The 27,055-nt window shown below is 41.8% G+C and overlaps 2 protein-coding genes across 6 annotated transcripts in view; one reads left to right on the plus strand and one right to left on the minus strand.

Moving 5' to 3' along the window:
- Positions 1–4,372, plus strand: part of neb (nebulin) — a 61,894-nt gene extending 57,522 nt beyond the window's left edge. For 4 of the 5 annotated variants that reach the window (XM_047601527.1, XM_047601528.1, XM_047601529.1 and 1 more), the window contains 7 exons: positions 29–121; positions 523–630; positions 1,934–2,120; positions 2,403–2,495; positions 3,069–3,209; positions 3,311–3,414; positions 3,587–4,372. In XM_047601527.1, coding sequence (XP_047457483.1) covers positions 29–121; positions 523–630; positions 1,934–2,120; positions 2,403–2,495; positions 3,069–3,209; positions 3,311–3,414; positions 3,587–3,760 — 900 coding nt within the window. In that variant the 3' untranslated portion in view covers positions 3,761–4,372. The remainder of the gene's footprint in view (positions 1–28; positions 122–522; positions 631–1,933; positions 2,121–2,402; positions 2,496–3,068; positions 3,210–3,310; positions 3,415–3,586) is intronic. The other variant, XM_047601530.1, reaches the window with a different exon arrangement.
- Positions 4,373–5,835: 1,463 nt separating this feature from the next.
- LOC125017959 (TBC1 domain family member 8) lies at positions 5,836–26,854 on the minus strand. The gene is made up of 20 exons (XM_047601532.1): positions 26,495–26,854; positions 21,376–21,486; positions 21,140–21,258; positions 20,822–21,050; positions 20,231–20,471; positions 16,527–16,734; positions 14,521–14,718; positions 13,961–14,110; positions 13,682–13,832; positions 12,391–12,605; positions 11,030–11,147; positions 9,776–10,061; positions 9,456–9,597; positions 8,624–8,722; positions 8,466–8,534; positions 7,926–8,190; positions 7,776–7,841; positions 7,589–7,675; positions 6,987–7,099; positions 5,836–6,885 (listed from the first exon to the last, which is right to left on the minus strand). Exons 1-20 carry the CDS (start codon positions 26,619–26,621, stop codon positions 6,499–6,501), a joined length of 3,381 nt encoding a protein of 1,126 aa, XP_047457488.1. The 5' UTR covers positions 26,622–26,854; the 3' UTR covers positions 5,836–6,498.
- Positions 26,855–27,055: the final 201 nt, after the last annotated feature.

Consider the following 27,055-nt stretch of genomic DNA (forward strand, 5'->3'; position numbering starts at 1 on the left):
AGAGTCTGACTGTGCTTCTGTCCTGTAGGTGTTGTATAAAGACAGTTCAGCCAAGGGAACTCCAGTGGTGTTCACTCCTGAGATGGAGCGAGTCAAAAGGAACCAAGAAAACATTAGCTCGGTACCTCCAGAACCACTCCGAGAACACGTTCTCCTTGAGAAATGTTCTCTTAACCTTTTCTAACTGACGTGTCCCCCCCCACCCACCTGGTTAATCGTATTAATTCTCCCCCCACTGTGCTCTCTGTGATGTGCCTGTGCACATCATCACCACTACTAACCTCTTCTGTTGTACTTCACCTTGTTCCCCGTGTGCCGTCCTCCCACCGAGGGTTGGAACGTCCTTTAATTCTTAATAAAAATCCTTCCCCGCTACTTCATTCGTCTTCTACCTGCAGCTGTGTGTGTCTCTCTGCGCAGCCCTTTGTGCTAATGTGGATGCTAATGGCTTCCTAATGACGCCTTCGGTCTTATAAATGTGCTGGATGCTCATTTTGTGCCCCCCTCCCCCCCCACCCACAGGTGCTGTACTCGGACAGTTTCCGTAAGCAGGTGCAAGGCAAGGCCGCCTTCGTCCTGGACACTCCTGAGATGAGGCGCGTCAGGGAGACACAGCGCATCATTTCTGGAGTATGTGGATGTTTAATTTGTTCTAGTTAGAAACACAGCTTTAGGTACATTTTACTTTTACATTTAATTATTCAGGCCGTAAGTCTCTTCATCTCTGTCTTTTAAGTTTCTAACCATGCGGTTGCACTCAGCTCTGAGTTAGTTTCTTTCTACTAAATATTTAAAAACGTGTATAGTTTTATTAGTAATGCAGGATCAGAGTCATTTTGTAAACCTCTGCATAACAGCTTATTAAAAAAAAATGTTATTCAGGATTACTTGATGTAAAATAGGTGAAAAGTTGATATCACGGCACTTTAATTAAAACCGAAATGGGAAAAAAAAGGAAAATATGAAATAAATAAATGCACAAAAATGAACCAATTAATAAGTAAAATAAAGTGAATAAATACGGGTATTAATACAAAATAAATGCATTTAAAATAGAAATATTAATTTATGTCCCTTTTTAAATGTGTTATTGTTGTTTTGTGCATTTATTGAACAGTTTTTATGGCTATTTAATGTGTTTTTAATAGTTTCTGCTAAAAAAAAAACTAATAACAACACATAACAACTTACTAAAAAAACAAGAAGTTATTCAGGATTAATTGGTGTAAAACAGATGAAACGTTGATACCGTGGCACTTTGAATAAAGCAGAGATGGAAAAAGAAAAAAGAAAAAAATAAACAATAAAAAAGGAAAATATGAAATAATAATAATAATTAAATAAATGCACAAAAATTAACCAATTAATAAATAAAACTGAAAATTAAATGGGCAAGTAAATAAACAGGGATATTCATGCAAAATAAATACATTTAAAATATAAATATTAATTTATTCATGTATGTATTTATGTATGCAAACTCAACAACTTCTTATTTTTTAACTCTGTGTCAACTTTGATTTCTCAAGAACAAAACCACTTAGAGAGATTCTGACATTTTGTGATAAAAACTTCAGAGTCTTGGCTTTAAAAAATCACAGAGACCATGAATGAAATGTTCATGAACAGTGTTCAGTTTACTAAATGGGCATTTTTTTTCCCAAAAGGTTGAAATGATAAAAGGTTAAACATATTATATTTAATTTATACATTTTAAGGCGTATTTGTTTTTTTATCGAGTCATTTATTGAACATTTATTGCATCTTTTTAATAGCTTTTGAGAAAACAGTTTCCAGAACAAAAAACTCTCCTGTGTAAAAGGAAACATTCCTATACTTTAATAATAACATATGAAGCATAATTACCTGGTGAAACTTAACCTAAAAAACATCTCACCTAAGGAGCCGTCGGTCTGTTGTTCGTGTTCTCCAGGTGAGATACCACGAGGACTTTGAGAAGAGCAAAGGCAGCTTCACCCCCACCACCTCCGACCCGGTGACGGAGCGCGTGAAGAAGAACACGCAGGACTTCAGCGACATCAGCTACCGCGGCATCCAGAGACGCGTGGTGGAGATGGAGAGGAGGCGCGCCATCGAGCACGACCAGGAGACCATCACCGGTAACGCTCGCTAGAATAGAATAGAATAGAATAGAAGAGAATAGAATAGAATAGAATAGAATAGAATAGAATAGAATAGAAGGTTTTGTCTCTGCACAACACAGGTGGACAGTGGAAAGAGATTTTGTTGATTGTTGTTATTGATTGATTGTTGATTGTTATATTTTTATGAACAAATGCGTTGAGGTGCATGTGCAGAATAAGAGTCACAACGTTGGAAGTTTTAGAAGAAGCTTTATTGTGGAGCCTCCCTGATGCATTCGTCTCGCTCTGCCTCCTCAGATCTGCGTGTTTGGCGCACGAACCCCGGCTCCGTGTTCGACTACGACCCTGCAGAGGACAACATCCAGTCCAGGAGTCTGCACATGATGTCAGGTGAGACGCATCCGGAGAACAGGAGGGACAATTTCTTCTTCTTCGTCAAATATACAAAGAAAAATAAACATTAGGAAAAACAAAATGCATAAAAATTTATTCAAATTACTAAATAACTACCTTATAGTTTATTCAATGTTAACTAATCACTTCCATCTTTTAATAAATTTACTAGTTGCCATATTTTGTGAAATGATTGCGACATAATTCAACATAATGAATCTAATCTTTTCTAAATGTAACACATCTCCTTGTTCCCTCGGCCATAATTCAAACGTTGGAGGTTTCTCAGATTTCCAAAATTGTAGAAGCAACTTTAACATTCTTGACAAGGAGGTAGCTTTGCTTCATACACATTAAATCTTACACAGTTTTCTAAAGTAAATGGTCCCAAACTTTTGCAACTTATGACACTGTAAAAAGTTGGTCTTTCAAACACTTTCCACAAAGAGGAGAAGCGTCTTTAACTGACATATAGAGCAGATGTGGACACAGTAACGTGCTGTATTTCCAGTTAACTTTTGAGACACCACAAAGTCTTAAATAATCTTTCCCGACCCTTCGCTCTGACAGTCCAAGCTCAGCGTCGCAGCAAGGAGCACTCCCGCTCCACCAGCGCCCTGAGCGGCATGGCCGACGAGAAGTCCGAGGTGTCCCAGGACGCCGACCACCACATGTCCCTCTACAGCAACGGCTTCATGACCTCCTCCATGGGTAACGATCCTCCACCGCCACCACAGCAGCACGCTTTATAAAAAACACAAAAAAACAAATGTACTCTGTATCTCACCTGCGTTTCCTCTCCACGTCTGCAGGCTACCAGACCGCTAAGACTGTGGAGCTGCAGCAGAGGTCGTCATCAGTGGCCACCCAGCAGACCACGGTGTCCTCCATCCCCTCGCACCCCTCCACCACCGGGGTCAGTTAGTTAGACATGCACACACCTGAATAGGTGTTTTTTTTGCACATTATTGTTATTTTATGCCTTTTTTTGTATTATTTTTATGCCTATTGCATGTTTCCTGCACAAAACACTGAGACTTGGTTGAAAATGTTCTTCCAGCACTGACTCTGGCTCCTCTCCCCCCCAGAAAACCGTGCGCGCCATGTACGACTACGCGGCGGCCGACAGCGACGAGGTGTCCTTCAAGGACGGCGACGTCATCGTCAACGTCCAGGCCATCGACGAGGGCTGGATGTACGGCACCGTGCAGCGCACCGGCAAGACCGGCATGCTGCCGGCCAACTACGTAGAAGCCGTCTAAAGACAGAGCCCGCCCCCACCCCCCGGACGGACGGACGGAGCCGTTTCCCTCCGGAGGGGGCGAGACGCATCCACGGGGCCTTCCTTTCGTTCACCGCCGTGGCTTTAGTGCAATGTGTAGCTCTTAGTTTATCGCCGCCGTGTATTTGAACCGTGTTGTATTTCTGTGTTATCGTTGAAATGCTGCTACTCCCCCCCCTCAGTCCCCCCATCCCTCCCCCTCGATGCCCGTGGATGCAACATGAACTTCACACACACACATAATCTATGAATGATGATGATTCACCAATTTATCCAACCTGACCTTATTATTTTGTACATTTCAAAAATCTAATTTAACGTTTTTATCCAACTCCTGAAACCGAAAGGGCTCAAGTAAAAGTTCCTTTAATAAATAGAGAAAGACACGAAGAAACGATTCAAGTGATGAAACTTACAAGGAGTCAGTTACCATCTACCTCCTCCGTGATTAAAAGCCGCTCCTGAAGAGTTGTACGAGACGCCTCAGCCTTCCCTCCTTTACCACTAGTGCAATGTGTGATTATTTAGGTCCTGGCGATGGTTCGTCCTCCACCTTTAATCAGTAGCTAATAAAGCACACCAAGCTCCTGCAGCTCTCTGCCTCCTTCTTTTCATTCTCAGTCTTCTTCCGTACGTGTTAATGCACGTGTTAATAGTCTCATGCTGGCGTGATGTGTTTGTAGCGTTATTATATCCGACTTTGACTTTGAAGCCGTTTCCATTTCAGTCTGCGGCTGCACTTCAGATGATTTAGGTCCAGATTTCAACGCTTTTTAGCTGCTATATTCAGAGGTTTGCTCTTAAAGCTTCGTGTTAACATCACTTCTGTTCCCTTATTTTATTATATTTATGTTGAAACGCAATTATATCTGCAGGAAAAAAACAAAAAACAAAAAAAAACACACATTATTTTAACCTAAAAATCAGATTTTACAGAATCTATTGAATCAACCGTTTCCTAGTGAGTTTATTAACATTATCCTAAACGTGTATTAGCTCCTCAGTCGTGAAGGGAACTCCCCCCCCCCTCCGAGTTTCTCTCCACGTATTCTTTTATCTTCTGCCAATAAAGTGTGATTGAGCGACATCACTGGTCGACAAGGAAATCTGTTTTTATCTGCTCCACATCTTTTCTGCAGCTTCTTGAATTTTAATTTTTCTTCCCATCCCTAATCTTTCCATGAGCAGATTGTTTTCCACAATAACCTCTTGTCATTCCTCCCCCTCCATCAACTTCTTTCTCCTGCGTCTCATATACTGTACATCGATCAGGCATAACATTATGACCACCTTCCTTATATTATTTAAGTTTTCCTTGCGCTTCCACAACAGTTGTGATTCATCAGATAATGGATTTTTTTTTTTTTATTTTCCCCCACAAATTTAAATTTCTTCAAATACACATTAACGTTAATCCAACATATTTCAGTTATGGGTAATAAATGGAGGTAGACGCCGATGTCTTTTAGTCAACACTTGATACAAGAGATGTGTCACCAGCTCAGCGTTAGCAACATTAGCAGAAGAGAAGCTAACAGTGCAGCTGGATCCCATCAGGCACCAACTACTGAGGAGAAAATGGAACAAAACAATAGAAATAAAAAAAATTAATATTTGAATAGCTTTATTTTTAATAGATAGATGCTTTATTCATTCCAAACTGGGAAATTTAACTGATGCAGCATCCTGCTGGGGTGTCATTGCTATGGGGTGGGGGGCTGGTAACATCCACATGAATGAAGACCAGGTACAAAAGTTTCCCAGCAGAGACGCTGAATTGTCACAAGATGTTATTAACTTCTCCTGTCAGTGGTCATAATGTTGTGGTTGTTTCTTTTTTAATCTTCCAGTTTTCTTCATAAAGTTTTCTGTGTCTATCTTATGTGTATTTGTGCTGAGACACGACAGAGCTGCTGTAACGTCTCAGCTGCAGGTTTTAGTCCTTTAATTTCTAGTCTCTGAGGTGACTGAGATCTACACAACCACACGTCCATATTTATCCTGCAAAAAAAAAAAAAATAACAACTCTCAGGGTAAATGATGAGATGACACCAGTTTCCTTCCGCAAAGTCTTTTTATTTAAAGCAGTGTCGTCTTTTCTGTAACCGTGTCGATTCCGGTAATTTGAAAAAGGTTTTAAAAAATATCTTTAATCAAAGTGCATGCACGTGAAAACATTTCATATTAAAAAGAAACAGGAGTAATAAAATTAACTTAAAAAAAAAAAGAAAAGATAAAGGAACACGTTGCATGCTGTGGATTTGTCCTTAATGCTGCACCGTAGCTTCCTAATAAGGCAGCCTCCTGAAAAACATAAAACACGTTTCTAAAACGAAGGACTTAGAGCTCGTAGATGATCACCTGTAAACACTGTATAAATAGAGCAGATTAGTTTCTCCACGTCTCAGTTTAACCGCACGTAACAAGGCAATAATTGGAATTCATCAGGGACGTTAGCGCTAAATAAAAAATAGAATTTGAATTTACTAATGTCTGATTCCAGTGAGTTGGACCATTGAGTTGTTTTGGCTCAAAATATTAGACACAAAAAACTCCTTTCTGTTGTCAGTTCCAGGTCAAAGAAAGTCAATCAGAGAACGTCAAGGCTCTTCACATTAAACTCATACTGATACTGTGTGTACATCTTCAAGATATTTGGCTTACGTCGTGGCTCCGAGTCCACTCTTCACATTTATTTGTTATTTGTTAGCTTTTGAGTCATCTGGTCCCTTGCTGCAGCGAGAGCACACCGGCTCTCTGGTGGTACTGGTTCTCCTTGGCCTTCGCGATCTTCGCCGGCAGATCCACGGGCTTCTCGAAGAAGTTCACCAGGGCCTGTTCCGTGAGCAGCGACGCCAGGATCTGAGCGTAGCTGATCGTCCACTCCTTCTCCTCCTCCTCCTTCTTCTCCTGATCCTTCTCCTCCTGATCCTGCTGATGCTGAGTGCCGGTGGCCTCCGACCCGGAGCTCTGCCTGCGGTGGCCGGCTTCACCGATCTGCAGCACCAGGCTGGTTACCGTGGCGATGGCCTGGAAGAGGTCGTTCTCCTCCGGGTCGCTCTGGAACAAGCTGTAGAGCGTCTTACAGAACTGGATGAACTCCCTCTGTGGAAGAAGAGGATTCATGTCAGACCTTATTTTTTAATTACACAGCCAGTTAGATGGTAATTTACTTTTTTTTTTTTTTTTTAGAGAGTTTAAAGCACCTGGTTCATTAGTGGCAGAGGCTTCTCAGCATCTTTCTCCTTCTCTTTGGCCAAATCCTTCAGCATCTGCTTCAGCTGCTGCTGGTAATCCTTCACCTCGCTTTCACCCCCACCTGGAACAACAGTCAGACAAAAAAATAAAAAAAAATTTTTAAAAAAAAGTCACACACTATATACACCGATCAGCCACAACATTAGAACCACCCACAGGAAATAGAAAATAACTTCAACCACTTTGTGACAATTCATGTGCTGCTGGGAAACTTTTGGATCTGGTGTTCATTCATGTGGATGTTACTTAGACATGTAGCCCCCACCTGGACCACACCAGACCCCCCCCCCCCCCCCCACCCCATAACAATGACACTTCTTGATGGCGGCAGCTTGACACAGGTTTAGATTCAACTCAGAAAGCAAGAAGAATATTCACTAGATCTTGAACTGATGGGATGATCCACAAAGGGAAACATACACAATATTAGGGAAGGTGGTCATAATGTTATGCTTGATCGGTGCACATTACATAGAAGTGTGTCATGGTGAAATGTATCAGTAAATACAGAGACACCAGGAAGAACATGTGGATTATCAGACAGACTGACCAGAGGGCAGATTCATATACAGGGGTCTGTTAGTGGACAGGAGGGGGCTCTTCATCAGGGAGGGGTCGTCCTCGCTCTCTGTCAGAGCTGCACACATTAAAAAAAAAAAAAAAAAAAAAGAGTTAATTCATAAAAAATTGCAGCGTGTGAAACTCTGAATCACTTCCACGGCATCGTAATGACTGACCTGGAGGGATGTGGAGTCGGTAGAGGAGCCGTATCTTCTCATTCAGCTCTTCACAGTACAAAGTATCTGGAAACAACAAAAAAACAAAGAAAAAGGAGTTAGCTTTAATTTTTTTTATTATTATTTCTGTCTGTCCTGTCTCTTACGTACCCAGCCAGCTGGCAAACTCTTTGAATGTGACCAGGCTGTCCCGGTCCTGGTCCAGCAGGGTGAAGGTGCGGTTGGCCAGCGTGTCGGTGTGTTGGTCGGAGCCTCCGGGCCACGGCGCCAGGAGCCCGTACAGGCTCTTGAACTGGGGTCGGTCCAGGCGGTACTGCCGCTCCACGAAGGAGCGTCCGGAGTCGCGCCACGCCGCCGCCGCCGCTGCCGCCGCGGAGCTGCTGTCGCCCCAGTACAGACTGATGAAGTGCTCCGTCTGGGTCGGACGGGAAGACGATTAACACTTCATTTTACACGTCAACATCTACGGGGAGTTGTTGGTTTTCAATGTTTTTCAGGCCGAAGATCCACAAACTCAAAAGATTGACCTACTATATGTGTTCTACATTAAAGTCAGCCTATTTATACATATTATTATTATTATTATGCATTAAACATTAATATATCTCTTAACCCTTTACTAAAATATGTTGGATTCATGTTAACTTGTATTTAAAGAAGTTTAAATTTGTGTTATGATATAGACGATACCTTGAAGAGATCGTAGACGTCAGACAGAGTCTCTGGAGGGATGGAGACATCTTGCAGCGCCAGTCTCAACTGAAAGGTCAAACACACAGAGAGGAGTCATGAACTGTTGAGGGTTCAGCTACCAGCTTCAAAGACGCGTCTATTCCCCGTCTGCTCACAGCGTTTTCTTTGGTGGTGTCTTCATGCGCCTGCAGCACTTGGATTCTGTGTCGACAGCGAAGTCTCTCAATCTGTCGCACCGTCAGGTCTCTGAATTTCTGATGAGAAAAAAAAAAAAAACGCACAAATTACAATTAAACCAGGGCTCTCCGACAGTTTTTAGGCCAAGGACCCCCTGTCTACTATATGTCCATATATCTATATTAAAATCAGCCTAGTGCTGTTTATAAATATACATTATTATTATTATCATTTTCCATTCAATATTAAGTTATTCAAATTACACTTAGAGACTTAAGACTTAGACAGACTTTAGTTATCCACATTTTTTATTTCAAACATGTGCAACAGCAGGGGGGCCAATTATGGGTAATTAACGGCCTCCTGATTGGCTCAGCAGCGGTAGGGGCGGGGCCTACTGTGTACAGGAGACTTATATTAGATTGACAGGTCTCACCTAGTGTGGAACAGTGCTGCTGAGGCAGCTCCTGTATCACTGAAGTGTTGACTGAAATATAACATTGTCTGCCTCCATTTATCCCTTTACTAAAATATGTTAGATTCATCTTAATGTGTATTTAAAGAAATTTAAAGTTGTGGGTTGAAACTTTAAAAGAAATATAGAAAAATGTCTAATCAACTGAAGATTTTGCAAAAACCCCCTGCAGTACCTCCGCGCCCCTCTAGGGGTTGCAGAGCCCCTACTGAAGACCTATGAATTAAATATAAATTATGCAATATTGACATGTCATAACAAGTCTGAAACCATTAAGCTAAAACGTAAAATGTGCAGAAGTGATGACTTCATGGCCTCAAACAGCTTCATCTCACCTCACAGGACTCGTTGATGAGGTCGGTGATGTTTGCGTGTTTCACAGCAGGTATATCTGTGTCGCTGCAGACGTTTTCCTCTGCAGCCGGCGGGGAGGACGGAACAGGAGACGGCTCCTCGCTTCCTACCTGGTCCAGAAAACTGTAAACAAACAATAATATATCAGTTCAAATGCATCAGACGTCACATCCACTTTCAAATAAAATCTGTATGCGCTCCAGTCATAAATCTTAAGTTTAAAATGTGCAAAAAATACATGCATGTAAATCACGTGCATGTATTTTTATAATTGTTGTTTTTTTATTTTTTCTCTCTCTACCTGGTGAGAATCATGAGCGCCTGCCCGTCGTCTGTGCTGGCCGAGAGCTGGGCAGCATTGGCCTCCAGCACAGCCAGGCCGAGCTGGAAGATGGCTTTGATTCCGTTGAAGAAGAAGCAGTCGACCACGCAGACGGCGCTCTGGAAGGGCAGGACGCTGAGGAAGAGGGTGAGGAACCAGGAGAGGGACACGGAGGAGAGGGTGGTGAGGTCCGGGACGTTCTCAGCCAGCTCGGGCAAACGCTCCCTGATCAGCTCCTCGAACACCGACTGGTCGACCTGAGCTCCTGCAGGGGAAAAAACACGGCAGCAAAAATTAAACACAGTCACTAGAGATCCACAAACAAACCGAACTGGTTAAACTGAATAATATGTTCTAATTGCAGGTGAGTATTGGACTTAAATAGACTCTATAAAGGCAGACGATCCAAATAAAAACCTAAAGTAATTTTAAAAAATTAGAAAAAGGAAATTACCTTTATTTTTTTACTAAAGTAATAATCTGGCAAGACTTCATACAAGCCTTAAGTACTTCGCCGTTTTGCTTTGATAGATTTATTTGTTTTTTCCTGTCGTTCACGTTTTAACCACTAGATGGAAGCATTCAGTCTGAATGTCACTTTTAACCTGACCTACAAAATAATTATTAGAATTAGAACTAGTGGTCTTTGTACAAACTAAATAATAAGATAAAGAAATAGAAAAGAATAAACAATAAACAAGTATTGGTATATATACAAAAAGCATTGAATTGCAAGACAAAAGTAATTGCAAAAATTCATCCCCCCTAAAATAAGCCTAGTGACGCCAGTGTGTGTACTTGTACCATTAAACAATAATAACAGAACTGTATTGATATGCAAACAGAGCTTTATCAGCACATCAGCTTTATCACGGTTCTTTTTATGCGTCTCTTGATTTAGAGATGGAAAAATAAAGATAAACAAGTAGCAGCACTTATCCTTAAGTGTCTTTGCTGCCCAGATTCAACACAATCACTGCTGCTATAAAACATCTGGACGAGAACGGAGGAGGAAATTGATTTTAAATGCACCACTAAAATAACCATCGTCACAAACGCAGGAAATAAGCTCTTGTCTTAGAGCCCAGAAATGAGAACCTTTTTTGTTTTTTTTGTTTTTTTTGGACGTCTGATAAGTAACGTGACCACAACACAATGACCACTTCTGACCTGTGAGCGTCTCCTGAAGTGGACACGAGTGAATAACGCTCATAAACGTGCGGCGCCTCTCACCTATGACCCTGCGGTTGAAGTAGTCGGGCAGCATCCTCTCACAAACAGCCACCAGCAGCCAGAAGGCTTCTTCTTCTTTAGCGTAGAGCAGCAGCACAGACGCCAGGATGTTCATGGACTAGACGCAGACGACAGGAAGGTCACACAAAGTATCAGCCGGCTGCAGCCAGGTCATTGTTTTAAGATTTGACACGCTACGTGGAGTTTATCGTGTGCAGCCTGGAGTAGATTCATGCAGAGTTTTGTGTGTTAAAATGAGCAAAAAAAGTAATAATTCAGTTTCAGATCTAATTACATTTCTCCTAATTTTCTTAAATTCCATTTATTTGCTTCAACACTTTACATTTCATGGCCTAACATCGTGTTCAAATGCCTTTACCTGCACTATCTGACCTCTGTATCGACAATAGGGTTTATCGCTTTTATACAATTACAACAGAAACAGGTACTGCACCAAAATCTTTGGTTGATTAGATATTTTTAATATTTTAATATTATTTTAATATTTTATTTATTTATATTTATTAATTTTTTATTTATTTTATTATTTTAATATTTTATTTATTTATATTTATTTTGTTTATATTTATCATATTTATTTTAATATTTTTATATGTTTTTTTTAATATTTTTTTAAAAACTTCCCCCACAAATTTATATTTATTTAAGAAAACACATCAACATGAATTCAACATATTTTCATAAAGGGTTAAATGGAGGCAGAAGAAGTTAAGTATTACCTAAGGGTAGGCGCTTATGATTCTCACCAGGTAGATAAAAAAAATAAATAAATCCAACAAATATAAAAATACATGCACGTGATTTACATGCATGTATTTTTTGCACATTTTAAACTTAAGATTTATGACTGGAGAGCATACAGATTTTATTTGAAAGTGGATGTGATTATGCCACCCTACCCTGCCTGTTGCACATGTTAATAAAAAAAACTACATATTTCAACCCTTAATAGTGAATAGTTAATAGTGAATGCAAGATGATAATACAGAACACATATAGTAGGTATGGGGTCCCTACTTAATCCAAACTAACATGTTTCATTATATTTCCTTAACATACTGGCTTTAATTATTCTTTTAAATGTAAAGTATGAAACATAGCAATAGGTTTTGATAATTTTACCTTTGTAGTATTATTATTATTTCTTTTTTCTTTTATTTACTTAATTATTTTAATTATATATGTTTTCTTCTTTGTGCGTGTGGATGTTAACTTACTGAGGGTCCAGTTCATGTGGGTGGGGGGCGTTGGGAGGTTGGTATGAACAGACATGAGCTACACTTGACTGTCTCGTGTGTGAACTGTATATTTTTTTGTTTGTGACATTTGTTTGCCTGTACCTGGCAGTATCCGATCTTCGGGTTGCGGTGAGCGTAGGCCGTGAGGACGCGCCGCAGCGCAGCGATGCCCGTGGGGTTCTGGAAAGCCGGGTGGTCGGGAAGCGAGCGGTGCAGGTCACGCTCGATCTCCTCCGTGGCCAAGTTGCTGTGTCCCATCGACTTCTGCACCTGGCTGGCGTAGTAGCCCGGGTGGGACTCCAGCTCAGAGGAGGCGTCTGCAACAAAGCGCAGGTTAGAAGGTTTACGTTAAAAAAAGGAAATTTTAAATTGCTGTGTGGGAGGAAACACAACTTAATAGAGAATAAATTCCAGCCTGTGTGTCGTTTGTCACTCTGCTCTTTTCTTGGGCCTCGGTTCTGTCTTTGATGATGTCACTCTCCATTTAGAAATCTGGGCTTTTTCTGCTTCACTACTTTTCAATCGGTTTCAGTTTCTGTTCTTTTCCGCGGCAGATGGCGACGCCAGGAAGTGAGACTGAGCAGAGGAACCGGCCGCAAACCAAAATAAAAAAAAATAAAAAAATCTTGACTGGTTGTGACTCAAAAGGTGTCCTCAGAGGAGGCACCGCAGATGGAGACGAGGAGGATGTGAAGCCTGAGCCGTGTTCAAACACAGACCCTGTGACCAACCCTCACTGGGATTCATGTCTGCTTTGGTCTCACTATTCACACACACAGCTTCATTTATTTCTTGCACTGGTTAATTTTAAGAGTTTTTTTATATTAGTTTTTTTATTTTGAGTTTGTTGCTTCTCTGACGTGTTTCTTCCTTCAGAGTAGTGGAAAGAAAACCCAAAAATACACGTGTAGGTGTTATTTTACTGCACTTTGTTTCGTGGAAAAGCATTCAAATAAATGTATATATTAATAGACAATATCTCATTTGCATAATAAATATAAGGTATCTTACAATACTGACTCATGTCTTCCATGTATCAAACTTCTATCTAATCATTTAAGAAGAACTCCTTTTCTTTTTTTGTAAAAATAAATAATTAAATTGAACATTTGGACCTGTGTATTATTTCAACAGCTTGATAGACTTTAATGATTCACTGGGGAAATTAATTGGTCACACTGGATTAATTGTTACAAAAAGATGAGCTGTTATACAGCTGGATAGAGTCAGGAATAAAAGAATGATAATAATAATGTTTATAAATAGCACCAGGCTGAGTTTAGTGTAGATCACATATAGTGGGTAGAGGGTCCCTACGTTACCTCTCCATCAGTTTAGGATCCTTAGCCTGAAAAGAGCTCTGTCCTATTTTATATTTTCAGTTTTCTCTCACCTGAGAGCATCATCCACAGCTCCCCGCGTAGCGACTCCGGTATCCCCATGGCAACCAGCCTCTGGATCTTCTCCGTGCGAAACATGTGGACGCCTCGGCCGAAGTCTGAGAAGTGATCCTCCCACAGGCGCTCCTTCACCTGGTCCATGCCCTGACGACAACGCACAGACAAACCCGCCATCGGTCATCGTTTTCTTAGAAATTAAACTCCAGCTGCAATTTTAAACGGACACTGTGAAGTCTGAACTGACTGTGATGAATCCACGATGGAGAACTCACCTTGCTGCCGTTGGTTCCCGGTTGGTTTTGGTGGAAGGCCGTCATCAGAGCTTCGCTGTTGACCGTGTTGCGCAGGACCTTCTCCTCTATCTCTTCCTCGTCAGAGAACCCAGTGTCGTAGTAGAAGGTGTAGTACGGCGTCGGAGAGCGCTGAGAAACATAGGACAAAGAGAAGCAAACGGGTTTTCATAATAAGGTCCACATTTAAAATCACGTTCTGGTTCACAGACGCCTACTGGTGAGTGAGAGGAAAAAACAGACCTTTAAATATTTTCTAGCACTGCACGTGTTAAGATCTGCTCACTTCACATGTCGTGTTGTAATTTCGATGAGAATTTCAGATCAATAAAAAGTGCCCGTCTTGTCTAGATATGTGCAAACAGTAATAACGAGAAAACGTCTTGGAAAAAGAGAAGAAAATGAACTCATTCAGTCTCATTTAGGTTCTTAAACTGATGAACTTGATCTCATACTGGACAGTAAACGGTTTCATGTTTCTGGTCCCACTTCTACTCACGAACACGATAACAATTAAAAAGATGCAAACACTTCACACTCACCACGCTCCTCCTTCCGTCTTTCTTCCCCCTGAACATGGACTGTTTCCACTGCAGAGCTCGGAGTCTGCAGCTCAGACTCTCCACCAGCTCGTCTCTGTCCTGCAGCTCGATCAGCTGGAAGGCCTTTTTAGTGCGGAGGCTCACGATGACGGGGTTCGGGAGGGGGCTGGTGCTCTCTGCTTTCTCTATGGACAACACCTGAGAAGAAAAAAAAAAGCTATTCCTTATATATGCAACAACAATAACAGGAAGATGAACTGATGTCTGAAGGAACTGGCATAAAGTCAAGTTGTAATAAATAACAACGATTCCCATGACCATGTGCAAAAATTTCTCACTGAGCAACACGCAAATATTTTATATATATTTTTTATGCTTTTTTAACGTGTGTATTCTTATTCTAATTTTGCCTACATTGCTCTTTGTTCTGAACACTGCTACACTTTGAGTAGAAGCTGCTGTGACAAAAAAAGTAATTTCCCCCTGGGATTAATAAAGTAGTTCTGATTCTGATTAATATAGAATATTATACCCTCAATCATTTCATTTTTAAATGACCTTGGAGAAAGTTTAACCAAGTGAGGAGGAAATTAATTCCACATCCTCTCTGGATGTTAAACTAAATTGCGATGATGTGGTGCGTGATTGTAGCGGGCGAAGCTCCAGAGCTGTTTGGGTAATTATCACATTGATTATAGACTATAAAGAAGTTTTTAAAATTAAGTTTTTAAATTTAAAAATTAAAGGCAGGGTTTAGTGCAAATATGCAAACGTTTCACTGTGTTTTCCATTTATTGGCACAGACACTTGAGAGAAAACAAAGCAGAAACAAGGCATCAAAACTCAGTAAGTTTTTCCTTATATGAAAGTAAACTGATGTCTGAAGCAACTGGCAAGAAGTTAATTTAGTTTTGCTTCTAACCAGAAAAACAAGACAAAACAAAAAACCACATCAGGATTTATTTTTAAATAAATAATCTATTAATTAATTGATTTAAATTAAAATCTGAATTAAGAAAAACAGAACTTTAAATGCTCAAAGTTTTATTACAAAACCACATGACTCCAGATAATATGTTGTACATGCATGTACAACTACAACATGTTAGTGTCGGCCTCTAGTTCCACAGGAAGTGTTCCAGAAATAAAAGAGACAATAGAGGCCGGAGAAAATCCACAGCAACCGATTAGATGGGCGGAAGTCATTAGACTCTTCTGAAGACAATGAGTCGATAGAAAACAGAGGAAGTAAAGAATTAGACCTCTATGCCCAGGAAATCAAGTATGCATGACTCCTCATGTGGTTCACTGACAGCTGGCTGACAATCAAACCAAAACTGATTTATGTGCACGAGACAAAATGATTAATGCTCATATTCAAATTAATGTGTCATTATTTGCACCGTCATGGTTTGATTATAGTGTGAAAGATAAGAGGTTTCTAAACCAGCTACTATTAAAGTCTTGTAAAGTGTTGTTTTAAATGTAATAAAAGAGCTTAAAATGCAAATTACTTATAATATAATTCTGATTTTGTTTTTACAAGCATGCACTGGCCCTTTAAAAGAGCAAACATTTCCCTCTGAATGTGAAAGTGTGTCAACACATAAAACCGGTCCATGTGTTACTCTTTAATCAGGAGCCGGCAGAATAAACAGAGACCTCTTTTCATGCGTATCCGTTACATTAACCGGTAACCTGAGAGCTCTTGAATAAACTCCGAATGCAGCTGTGGATGAAACGTCTCCGGCTTTGATGCCAGGTGAAAGCTGGAAAGACCAGGAACGACCACCGGCTTCATTCACAGCTAAATTTGTCACGTGAGCCTGGACGTTTGGACTCTTATCACTTCCCGTAGGCCTTTACACACAGTAGCTTTTTAACCTGGATAACTGTGTATTTTATTATTTTATGAGTCATTTAAACACACCTAAATATGCTTCTCTTTGCCCGGTTTAACCTGCATGTGCAGGTTCAGCTGTACAAAGGCTAAGATGTTTGTGTACCTCTGAGAGGGGTATGAGCAGGGTGCAGCTGCCTTCCTCTCGGCTGGAGAAACACAGGTAGTTGTCGGTGGTGTAGAGAGTCCCGGGCGTATGGCAGCGGGCGTGAGGCGTCCACACCGAACAGGAGGCCACCTCGTACAGCTTTTCACCGCGAGGCAGCCGAAACAGAGCCAGGACGTACTCCCTTAGCGCCTGCTCCTCTAGGATCCTGGAAAGAAGAGTCAGCTCGATGAATGTAACTTCTAGTCAATAGGAGGCAAACGACAACAAACTCTTAAACCGTTAAAAACTCTCCGTAAGGTCGGAATCTCCAAACAAGCCAACACTTGGTTTGATATTACTTGGCATGTAGAATTCTTGACGTCACAAAAGGTGTACCTCAAGGCTCAGTCTCAGGACCCATTGTTTTCACAGTTTAGATATATGAGTTGTGTGCAAACTTGTCCAAAGCCTCTTATCATTTTTTATGCGGATGATCGTGTAATTTATTGTTGTTTATACCTGATTGCACAAGCATTTGAATTCTTACAGTTCGTCTTTGATGCAGTACAGACTCGTCTGGAGAAGCTGAAACTGGTTTTAAATACTAATAAATCCAAACTGATGTTTTTTTTTTTTTTCAAATTAATCAGTTCCCCCAGAGAATATCCCCTTAATTAAAACCTTAAATAACCGTGGAAGTACTACGGCGCGGTCGCAAAATCTTTGGTTGATTAGACATTTTTTATATATTTTTTAATTTCCCCTGACAATTTTTTGAAATACACATTAACATGAATCCAACATATTTTGGTTAAGGGACAAGGGATAGCTTACTATCGCACTAGGGCCGTGTTTAATAGAACACATATAGTGCCAACCAATCTCTCCATCAGTTCAGGGTCCTTAGTCTGAAAAACTGGTCTCTAGTTATAAATACTTGGGTTTGATTATTGATGATTGAAATTTTGATTTCCAAATTAAGGGTGAAACTCGGTTTCTGTTACAGAAAGTTTCCAATGTCGGCTACTTTTCTGCCTATTCTTGATTATGCCGATGTTGTACATATGTGTGCATCAATCAGCTGTCTGCAGTTCAGCAGTGTCTGTGTTTTTAAATTGTTACTGAAGTCATCACTCCTGCATTTTATCTGCTAAACAGTTTGCATTTCTTTTTTAGCTTATTTCATGATTGTCGTTATTTGTGTGTTATCTGTGTATGTGTGCTACCAGTGGGCCTATAAAGTATAGAGAGTGAGTATCTTAATTAAATTGCATCACGTTTCCTTTAGAGATTAATTTAAAATAAGAGTAACATTACTGAATATGAGCCCACAATTAAAAATGATAACTGCGCTGTTTATTAAAACTATAATTACCCTCAACATAGGTGGAATAAGCTGTCATAAGGAAACCTACGACACTTGAACTGTCTCCGGTTATATTTATTGAGTAGTTGATTAGCCTAGCCGAGGCTCAGGCAAAGGCAGCTGGCATTTTCTTTTCTTATGAGCATGACTTCAGAACAAACGCACTCCATATTTGGAAATGTTCAGACCAAAGCCCTCGTGTGAGAGCGTCACAACTACTACGAGAGGAGATGATGTTTGCCGGCTGCTCTGTGTGCTGATCCAATACAGCACGAGGCCAGAGAGTAACAGGTAAGAAAGTATATATGACCCCTTAACAGTTTGTAAACAATGTGATGTATTTTGGGGGGGCGGGGCTTAGCTGGAGGCAAAACATCTCAAACAATAGCCAATGGACGAGGAAAACACATGTTTTAAAGAATAAAGTAATACACTCACTTCCTGAGAAGGTGAGTGTTATTTTAAAAAGTTGACTGATGGGACTATACTCATCGACCCCTACGCACTCACTCACTGTATGGACAATTTGACCAAAGGAGGACACAGAGGGGATGAAGTCTGGTCTGTCTTTATCAAGTGAAGCCTCTCCAACAAAGATATTACAAGAACTAAGTGGAACCACTGCGGAGGGTAACATAGTAATTAGCGGTTAGCATTAGCCTCAACCTGTAATGAGAATCCTCCAAATAATGAATAACTGGGGTGAACAGACGTCCTCTTTTTGAGAACTAAAAAGGTGTCAAACTCAAACTTAGAAATTTCAAGTTAGCATTTTTGCTTTTTCGGTTTTGGCGCGACAAGACGACATTTTTGTGGTTGAACGTGACAGTGTTTCCTCACGTTTCCCTCTTTTTGCCTCCAGCTAACATAGTGACATCACAGTGATGTAGGCCATGAAGGGCTCTAGAGTTTGTTGCATAGTTGTAGATTTGCACCTATAATTTAGATCTCAAGCAAGCAAGCAAGGCAGGAGAAGCGCAGGCAGCCTCATCTACTTAAGTGCTTCAGTCAGACGTTAAAACAAGCTTCTCGTCTTTACTTCTGCTGCTCCTCCATCTGGAACGTCGACCACTAAACAAACAGCGAAGAGGCTTTCATTGTGTTCCAGTGGTGTTTGGTCAGCCTCTGACAGAACGACCGATCTATTTTTGCTCCGTGCTGCTCACCCACAAATGTGTGACTTTGAAAAGCGGGACCTTCTCGCTTTATTTGTCACAAGCACATTGTGCAAATATGGACGTACATGCTGCGTGAGGCCAATCTGGAGGGAGAGGGGGGGGGGGGACTCTGCCTGCAGGCCGTCATGAGACAGAAGTCTGGTTTGAGCCTTAAGGAGATTCATTTTTCTCTTCAACGCTGTGACACAATATGCTCTAATTTTCCTGCCAGAGGAATGCACCCCTAGCATGAATAAAATCTAAAAAAAGAATCTGGTATGTGCCCCTTTTTAGGCTATTTTAGTACACTTCAATTAAGATACATAAAGACAGAACTATAATTAATTTAAGAAAACACTGTCTCTTTATCTTGGTTTCTTTCTACATTTGACTGCCCCTCGTCGGCCGCGTCTGATTTAATCTTTAGCAACCCATTTCACACACATGTTGATTTCCTATTGTGGATTCTCTGTGGTCTCCGTGCCCCGCCTGTGTTATTTCTTCTTCCCTTTTTTCAGTTTCCATGCTTCTGCACAGGCGGAGAGAGCAACGCTGTCTGTTGTTAATGCAAAAAAAGGAACGTTTTGTGTTCACCTGCACACACACAGAAAAAAAAAAGGAGCTCCAGGTTCTGTGTTGTGGTGTATTGAGCCACTTTGCTTTTAACTCAGCTTCCTGTCATGGTTTCTGAGGTCTGGTGACAGAAATGGCTAATCCTGTGTGTCATAAAGGCATGTGACGATCAAAGGCGCAATGTTATTTATTTCTTCTGTGCAACTGAGGGAAGCGTGGCTGCTGGTAAAAGAGGGAACACAATGCACAAAACCACAAGACGCAACACATCGGGAGATGTTATCTTAGGTGTCTCCTGTAAAAAATAGAATGACACCAAAAGTGCTTCCGCACAGGAGACGCTCTTCTGTTCAATTCATACACCGATCAGACATAACATTATGACCACCTATTAAAGGAAGCAATGCCAGCTCATTTGACACAACTTTCAAAACGGACACTTCCTGCCGAGCACTTTATGAAAACGAGAAAGAAACCTGGGTTTGAACTTCTCTCTCCACTGATCTTCGTTACATCACTAAGTTAGATGGGTATTTAGGAAGTTGAAATATGAACTGAAATTGTCATTAAACTTAAAGTTCCCTATATAACAAAAATGTCACGTTTTAAAGGAAACCGGCGCTGACCTTTTGGAGATGCGCGCCGGCTGCTGCAGCACTCGGTCCAGCTCCAGGCCTTCGCTGTCCAGCAGCCGCCTGAGGGCGATGTCAGCCAGCTGACCTATGACCCCGAAGGCCTCGTCCAGGCTCAGGAACATGGAGAACTCCCTCTGCCGCTGCCGCGTGTTCACGCGGATCGCCTCCGTCATCAGACCAGTGGAGACCCGCTCCAACCGTGTGACCTCGGCCCAGGGAATCACAAACTTGACTGGAGAAGGAAGAAGACAATGAAATGTGAGATATTAAAGACACGTTACGGTTTTTACTTGTTGCCAAACTGATTTAAAACAAAAGCGCCCAGTTAGAAATGTACGATTACTCAAGAGCCGTATATTAGAGAGAGTCTGGTCAACGAGGGAATGAGTTATCCCTCTATGCTGATTGGGTCTGAGCTGGTCACATGTTTCGATTCCTTTGTTTGTCTGGTGCATGTGAAGAAGTTGGCACTAAAGCTGACTTTGACTTTATTTATATATCTATGAATGAATGGTGGTGAATGACGCTTTGCATTCAGTCTCTTTGCTTTGAAAATCAGAGCCCTCACTTTGGTGTACAGACCTTCCTTCCCCAGCAGGAAGGAGTAGAAGGCCATGTGGTTGATGCTGAGGTAGAGGAAACCCTGTCGAGGCACCCGGCCCTTCCAGCAGCAGCAGGAGTAGAACGTCACCAGCTTCTCCGATGACGGGAGGCCGAAGTGCAGCTCAAACTTCAGCAAAGCATCCCTGAACTTCTCCGGATCTTCCTCCTGGGCGGCCTGGCGACCCCGGACCTCCTCCGCAATAAGGCCCTGGAATAAGGAGGCAACGTTTATTAGACCATGTCCAGGCAGGAGAATTCAATTTTGTCGACTCATGCCTGAATTCGCGTGATTCCCACCCTGACTTTTCCTTTGACGAAGCTGGCGACATCGTCCTTGTTCTCAAACACGGACAGAGAGTGAAGCAGGTTGTGGACCAGCCAATCCCAGTGCTTGTTCACCTCCTCGATGACGGCTCCTGGTCAACACGAAGGATAAACAGGGTGGGAATTTAATTCTGATGAGTCACCCGAGGAGGCTGCAGCACATGCAGAAAGAAGCACTCGTAAGAAAAAACAAAACAGGTTCAGCTCACCGACGGCAATGACCCAGCTGATCTGAGAGCCGGGAACCTGGAGGAGGATCCGGAAAGGTGTGACCCTCGCATTGGAGTCGAGGACTGTGTCTAAAGCTCCCACCAGGAGACCTGCAGAGACATGGGATGAGAAGGAAAATATGGAAACGTATCTCAAGATCATTAAGCCAGGGAAGCAGAATATCTTATAAGTTCATGCCCCACGAATGCCACGTCCAAACATTTCCCAGCAGAACTGTCACAAGATGGTCAATGTTATTTTACTTCTCCTTTCAGTTGTCGCAATGTGGCGGCTGAACCCTGAGTAGAGTCTTCTTTTGTTCAGAACAAAACAATAGTCAGCCTCTCCGGTTCCCACAGCAGTAACGGAACAATGGATTACACATCTGCGGCAGATTTATTTCCGTTCATTTTGTCTCATAACGCCGCTCTACTGCTTCCCATTTCACGGATGCGTTCAGAAGCATTAATGTGTATGAGCGTCAATTAAAGTCTCTCTTTATTGGCCTCACGAAGAAGAGAGAAGGGAAGAGCTCACACACAGACAGTAATATTTCACAGCTGCATGACAGAAATACACCGACGGGCCGAGAGGAGACGAGGACGTCCGGACAGGAAGCATCAGGATGCAGGATTCATGTTACAAGAAGAACTGGCGGAACTGAATTGTAGGATTTCAATTTGCTCGTGTTTATTTATTTTAAATGGCTGCACGTGTTTTAAAGTGCCCATTGCATGTGACATCATGTGACATCAATATTAGCTGTAGCTAATAATCAGTAATTTCCAGGACTTTATTTCAGATTTCAGGGCCTGGGCTCCGGTGTAAATTGTCGCCTGGAGTTAGCAGTATCTTTTCATAAGATTTGCTTTAAATGAAAACGAAGCCACAGTTGTCCAGAGAGCGCAGACAGAAACCTCATTACGCCTTAGATGAGTCTCATTTAAAAACAGAAGGGCCTCAGCATGTAATCAAGCAGGTAATAAACTCCTGTCTCTTCAGCGGACAACTAAACAGTCGGTTCAGCGTTATTGCTAAAGATCCAGCAGGAAATCTGCTCAGATGAAAGCGCTAATCTCTGCAGCTGCGCTCAGAAGACTGAAACGGTTCCCTGAACACAGAAACGGTTGAATGGCTTCATGCATAACGGTCGTATGTGAAACTCTGAAACTGGGTCTTAAAGGTTGCAGTCGCCAGATTTTCATCTGCATAACCGCAGCTAATCTCGGTCCTGCCTTTCTAATAACTCCTCTCGTGTGTTGCTTGGGAGAAGTTTCTGACCTTTGCTCGTTACGCTCATCACCGCTGCTGGAATAAAAATACACTGTGAGAACTTTGTATATTTTCAGTATTTCTCAGTATTTAATATGTTAAACCCTCTCTTGTAAATAATACTTTCTTTGCACTAATTTGTATATACTTGGTTTCTACTCCATTTCCATTGCTTTAATACTTTACATGTGTGGGGTTATGAAAAGGTTATAAACTTCCCTACGAAACTTATGGTACATTTTTGCACGTTTTATAAAACAGTGTTTGCACGCTGGTTTGTTTTAACACGTAAGAGAGGCATGCAATTGTGGTAGCAGATGACAGGAAGTGGTAGAAGTGGTTGATCTTGGACCTTTTTTTAATATTTTTACTATTATTATTTGTATGGAGAATGCATCCCGATTCAAACAGGGATGCATTCTCCGTACAAATATAGACAAAAATGTATGTTTGGAGGATCCCTCTGATCGCCAAACTTTTAACAATTCATCCTTCAGTCCGAGTTTGATCGTCTGCACCAAATCTTAAGACGTTAAGCACAGATATCGCTTTAATAACAGAAGGACGTCCAGTAATTGTGGAAAGACAAACGACGTGATGCCCACGGCCGCATTCAAAGGTAAACATCACCACTGTGTGTGTGAAGTGAAATGTAAAATAAAGCTGCTAAACTGATGGGATCAGCCATTAAACACTGGATGGAATTATTACCCAATGAACAACAGTCACGCAGAGCTAATGAGGTGTTGCAGCCGTGACACATCTCCACTGGAGGTCTGCAACAGGTTGGTTCAGTGCTGGAGGTTGGGCGGCAGCAGCAGTAGACAAAACAAAAGTGATTATTAACTGGTTTAAAGGGCAGCTTTACTTTAATCTGGTGAAACATTTCTAAAGCAGCACTGTGACACACATCAGCCCAACCTGCCAAAGCCGACTACAAAGCTGCATTTCACAGTTATGAGTGAACAAGATGAGAGCAGCCTTATCTCTGTGTCCTTCATGTCATGGAAAGAAGAGGAGGAAAACAAATCACTCGACGCCTTTGGAGTTCCCAGCCTTTAAAACCTGCTATAAATCCGCCTCCTGTGGCTAAAAACTGAGCATTTCATCCGAGCAGGATTCCCCGGAGACGTTTATAGTCCCTTTTACTCTACTTTTTTTTAACGGTCAAATAAAATATTAAGTGTCTTGCGCTTCAGTTAAGTTATTTGGTGGGACCCTGAGCAGGTGGAGAGGTGCAAAGATAAGCCTCCGCTAGCAGACAGCGCTGGCCCTCAGCCAAAACCACATCTTAGATTTAAAGTCGACCTGTCTGAACCTACAGGAAACACAAAACCACAAAGCCCAGAAAAGGTTCGCACTGGTAAAAAAAAAAAAAAGAAAAGAAAAGGGGGGGAGTCAAAGAAAGTGAATCATCGCTTTTCTCTGCTAATGGTCACGTTGTTGGGGGAATACCGCTGTGGAGACACCGAGGCTACAGCCGACCTTTATGGGGAGAAAAATAAAACAAAACAGAGATCTGATTTCACAGCGCTGGAACGTCTGTTTGCTCTCGAATGCATCAGAAAAAATGATGTAGGAGAGAAAATTTATTTGGTTTTGATGGTGAAACGTGTTGGTTGGATAATAAACATAAACACTTGTATGGAAAAAAGACTGATCGGCTGCAGATGTTTGCAGCCGCCCAGCCCTTCACAGAAATGTGCCTGAAATCAGATCACAGGAGGTGGAGGGTGGGTTTTCACAGCTTTGAAATAACAGCAAAATTAAAAGCCAGGCAACATCCGTTAATCCACATGCCAACGTGAAGGTCATTTATTTATTTAATGTCGGACGCCGTGACAACAGGACTTGACCCCTCGGCCCCTCTCGCTATGGGAACAGCGGGAGCAAACACGTAAACAAAGAGAAGCCAGTAAGGAAGTCCCTACTATTCTGTTTTATGAGGACAGCTCTGACACCGTTTGGCCCACGGGGCAAGAGCATAAAGGAGACACTGTACGAACCTCGGGTTAAAGTAACTGCACGTTACTCATCACACAAAACGAGACGGCTTCCTGTGTGGCACTAAGGGCTGTTGTGCGGACACAAAACGCGGAGAGGAAACAGTATTGTAATTGTAGGAAGCAGCCAGACGAGCTGCGACAAGCACATGGCCAGAAATCCGTACAGTAATCAGTCGGTGATAACAGCGTGAGGCTAACCTCCCACAGGAAACTACACCGAGAGCTCGCTCTTCCAGAAAAACTGCCGCTTTTTTTTCCTTCGGAGGTCCAAGTTTCTTATTGTGGTTTGAAAACCTGCGATTGATCCTCAATAATCACATCTTTGCTTTTGAGAAGTTAGAACCAGAGAAGAAAAAACAAACAATTGAACTATGAGTTTTCTCCAAAGTTATTATGAAAAAAAAGCTACTTTTAAGAGTTTTAACAATTTAATTCGACTTCTAAATCGATTTCCAAGACTAGAAATAATCCTCGACTATCTGCTGTGTCTGATTTTCTGTAAATAAAGCAAACAATCAAAAAAAAAGAAATAAAAACACTAGATATTCCACGACGTGCTTAGCATGTGGCATAGCATCTAGTTTTTTAACTTAGAGGAGCAAGAAAGTAGCATCAGAACGACTTCTCTTCATCTTTTTACTGACTTTAAATCCAGAAAAATATGACTTAGCTCAGCGTGCAGCGCAGCAGTTTGCATTATTTTTGACCTCGTGGAGAAATAAGGGAACATTTGCACAACTTCTGTTTGTGTTAAATCCCCAGAGAGCGTGTGGAAACCGTCATCGATGTTCAAAATTACCTTTCTGAGACAAACAGAAAGTGAAATTAAAGCTTTTTGCCCAATATACAAGACTTTGGAAGTTTTAGCCACTTTAACTATTTTGACCTCACTCCTATTTAACCCTCCTACACTTTTCATCCATGGTGTCAATTGGACCCCAGCTATTTAAACCTCCAAACAGTTATCCCAAATTTATGTGTCAGGTACTTTATCGTTGTTTGGTGACTACAACAAACAGACAAATTACTTTATGGGAATGTGTGTGTAACCAGTCTGTGGAGGCTCATGTTTAACCCTTTATAGGACACTACTCATTTAAATACTTTCTCATACTCATATTGAAATTCTAAATGTTAATCCTAGTGCAGAAAACAGGTTTACTTTGGTGAAATTTGTCATTTTCATTTTGAAATTCAAGATGAATTGAACATGTATATAGAGCGTTACAACATAAGCGGTGACTCAGGCACAACATCGGGACACGAATGTTGTGTTTATGGTGCATAATAAAGCATTTATGCTCAGAGTTCATGCAGAAGTGGACCTTGTAGACCACGTTAGACCCTGATTAGACCTCATATTGTTTCCTTGATCTCCTCCGATTGGCTGAATGAAAACCACATGCTTCTAAAACCTCACCCAGAGGAACAGGGACGCAATTTGAAATGCACTGGAGTTACCAAATATGGTTCCTTGCCCTGTTAGGGTTAAAGAGCTTCAGCCTGAAGAGAGCCACCTTAGGGCCAAGTGAACCTCACACATTGTTTTCAGGCTAGCTTCATGCCATCAGTTGCCATAGTAACACACCAGAGTCTGGGTATGTGGCACAGGGAGTTTTCCTGCCAACCTTGTGATAATCCAGATTTTCAACTAATTCAGGGTAACTGTGCAGACTTTCTGTTTCTTTGTCTGGAACACGCTCCCTCTGGATAGCCCCTTGTTTACGCATGATCCTCTTGTTCCTGTTTTTGCCTTTTGTTTTTTTGTTTTGTTTGTCTGTCAGCTGTCTGTCATTGTTTACCTGAGGTCCCACACCTTCCTTGTTTACGCTGCCTTTACCTGTGATCTTGCTCGTCCGCTCTCCGTGGCCTCTCCTCCTCTGCAGGAGAAAGAAGTCGTTGCTCCTCTCGGTCACCCAGAGCTTCAGAGCGTTTTTCAGCAGGACTTCCTCCGGGTTCAGCCACATTTCTTCCAACAGGGAGGGGACCGGGGGGAAGCCCTCCGTCGTGGCGGCGTATAAAGTTCTCTCCACCTGTCCTCCGGCTCGGGGGCGGACTGATCGGTCCTACAGCGGTGGGTTTTCGGGTTTATCCATGATTATCCTGCGCTCCAAACAGCTGCAGGTCTTCGGACTTCCTCGCCCGATTTGCAGCAGCTGTACAGTACACACCAGTCGAAGATCCTCTGTATGAGGCGATGACTCACTCTGTAGCCGAACCGAGTACCTGCGGCCTTAGACTTGCAGCTTAGTCACGGTGGCTGCGTTGCACATGAAAGAGACACTCTTAAGAACCACGAATAAAAAGAAAGATACGAGTTACGAGTAGCTGGGAGTGAACAACAGGCTGGACTGGATGAACAGCAGTGATGCTGCGTTCAAGAATAGCCTGAGCAGACTCT

This window comes from Mugil cephalus, chromosome 12 (assembly GCF_022458985.1).
Source record: "Mugil cephalus isolate CIBA_MC_2020 chromosome 12, CIBA_Mcephalus_1.1, whole genome shotgun sequence".
In the NCBI taxonomy this organism is placed as follows: Eukaryota; Metazoa; Chordata; class Actinopteri; order Mugiliformes; family Mugilidae; genus Mugil; species Mugil cephalus.

Excerpts from the sequence above, each read along its gene's own strand:
- LOC125017959 (XM_047601532.1), bottom strand. The coding sequence starts at position 26,621 with ATGTGGCTGAACCCGGAGGAAGTCCTGCTGAAAAACGCTCTGAAGCTC. Across the intron at positions 21,051-21,139 it reads TCGTCAAAGGAAAAGTCAGG|GGCCTTATTGCGGAGGAGGT; the intron begins GTGGGAATCACG and ends TCCTTATTCCAG. Across the intron at positions 7,100-7,588 it reads GTATATGAATCTGCCCTCTG|GTGGGGGTGAAAGCGAGGTG; the intron begins GTCAGTCTGTCT and ends CTGTTGTTCCAG.